This window comes from Austrofundulus limnaeus, unplaced genomic scaffold (genome assembly GCF_001266775.1).
Source record: "Austrofundulus limnaeus strain Quisiro unplaced genomic scaffold, Austrofundulus_limnaeus-1.0 Scaffold30, whole genome shotgun sequence".
In the NCBI taxonomy this organism is placed as follows: Eukaryota; Metazoa; Chordata; class Actinopteri; order Cyprinodontiformes; family Rivulidae; genus Austrofundulus; species Austrofundulus limnaeus.
The window spans coordinates 2642809-2644978 of NW_013952432.1; the positions used below are offsets into that span (position 1 = coordinate 2642809).

The following is a 2170-nucleotide window of genomic DNA, read 5'->3' on the forward strand; positions in this document are numbered from 1 at the left end:
TTTAATATATTATTACAGTTTATCTTTTTCAACTATAGCTCAAGTGTCAAACCCTAATTATTTTGGGGAACTGCAGATATTTGGATGAAAAAGAGAATATACTGTACAAGTTTAAGTGTTTTAGCCTTATGTTTTGATGGTATTTTAGGAATCCCAAATGTTATTTCTTGTAAAAGAGGTCCCACATGTTCTAAAATACCACCCTTGCTTTTTTTGTGTAGAATGTCAAGAAGCATTAGAATAACAACAAATGTCATTACTTTTGTGTGTTTTTTGTATTTGAAATTCTCAGCAACAAGAAGATTCAGCCAGATTTAGTGACGCCTTAAAACCAGATAAGGACAAGAATGCCTACATTTATATATTATTGTTCTCCTCCTTACTGTTTTTTTTATTGTCATACAATCACAGAAACATTTTCAACACTTACCTGTAAGTGTAGCCAGACAGACTAGAACTCCTAACAAGGTCTGCATGCCAACACTCATAGTCAGAGCAAGGGCCTCCACCCCTCCTGTGGGACAGTGGCCAGCAGGCTGACAGCTGCACACGCCGATGGCCAAAGTGGTCGTACTGGACAGAGCYGGAGAGCCGCTGTCTGCCACCACCACAGGTAGAAGGTACCGGGTCTGATCCTTGCGAGTGAAAGTACTCCGGCGTGCCACGATGCCAGCTGTATTGTCTAAAATGATCAAACATGAAAGATACAGTTTTCAGTAAGCTTACAACAAACATAAGCCTTACTGTGGGTTAAAAATAGAAAAATAATAAGTAAAACTGGCACACTTAAACTCATTTAGATTCTAATATCAGTTCCCTGTCTGGCCTATTTAAAATAAGACTACAGAAGAAAATTTGAAAAATTTGTTTCAGTTTCCAATGTTAGATTTTATCAAAGAACTGTGCAATAACTTCTCTGGAGAGAAATAAGTCTTGTCGCAAAAAAAAATAAAAAATGTTTTATTAAATTCATTTCTGTTTGATTCATTATTCATTTTCCTGTTGCTGACTCGACTCAGTGAGCCTGCTTGGCTAACCACCTCTGTACCTCATTGCATTTCAGTGTAACTGATTTTAACATTTTTAAATGAATGCTCCAAAGCTTTTCAGAGATGTCTCTATATTTGCCATTATTTATCAAAAGATTTAAAAAAAACATAAACTGCCCACTTTCCTGCAAACACCTGAAAGGCTGTCAGGCACATTAACAACAATCTACTTACTCAGTAATGTCATAATTTGTTTTAGATGCTGGTTACATGTAATTTTGCAGCCATTATTTCAAGTCAAGTTAACTTTATTTATAAAGCACTTTTAAAAACAACTGCTGTTGGCCAAAGTGCTTCACATATTGCAAACTAAAAACAAAGCATTGCTAAAAGAACACAAATGAAAAAAAACCATAAAAACAGACCAAAAATAGGGAAACCACTCTCAAACTACTGTACATTAAAAGCTTTTGAAAACAGGGGTGTTTTAAGAAGAGATTTAAAAACTCCAAGAGTTGAGGCCTGTCTGATGTGAAGAGGCAGCTGGTTCCACAGTTTAGGAGCCACAACTGAAAAGACTCGGTCACCTCTGTGGACCAGTCTGGACCATGGGACAGCCAAGAGCAAATGATCACTGGATCTAAGAGATCTGGACGGCACATAGGGCTGCAAGAGTTCAGACAGGTATTCAGGAGCCAGTCAATTCAGAGCCTTATAGGTCATCAGTAAAAGTTTAAAATCAATTCTAAAACACACAGGGAGCCAATGAAGGGAAGCCAGCACCGGGGATATATGATCACGCTTCTCGGTCTGTGTTAAAAGGCGTGCTGCAGCGTTCTGAACCAGCTGCAGGCGTGAGAGGCCAGCCTGGCTAACACCAACATGCAGAGAGTTGCAGTAGTCCAGCTGAGATGTAATAAAAGCATGGATCACACATTCAAGGTCTTTGAAAGATAAAAACGATTTGATTTTAGATAAAAGTCTCAGTTTAAAAAATGATCTTTTTACTACATAATTAATCTGTTTCTCAAAGTCGAAGTTTGAGTCAAAGATCACACCCAAGTTTTTGACATGTGATTTAGCAGATGGTTCCAAAGCACCCAGATCCTTAGGAGAAGCACTGCGATTACCACTGGGTCCAAAGATACTAGTTTCAGTTTTGTTTTCATTAAGTTATATAT

At 37.8% G+C, this 2170-nt stretch overlaps 1 protein-coding gene across 5 annotated transcripts in view; it reads right to left on the reverse strand.

Annotated features, from left to right (window-relative positions):
* cdh19 (cadherin 19, type 2) overlaps positions 1–2170 on the reverse strand; it is a 30500-nt gene that overhangs the window by 3285 nt on the left and 25045 nt on the right. For 3 of the 5 annotated variants that reach the window (XM_014005434.1, XM_014005438.1, XM_014005437.1), the window contains exon 11: positions 505–682. In XM_014005434.1, coding sequence (XP_013860888.1) covers positions 505–682 — 178 coding nt within the window. Of the gene's footprint in view, positions 1–430; positions 683–2170 lie in introns of all 5 variants that reach the window. The other 2 variants (XM_014005435.1, XM_014005436.1) reach the window with 1 other exon arrangement.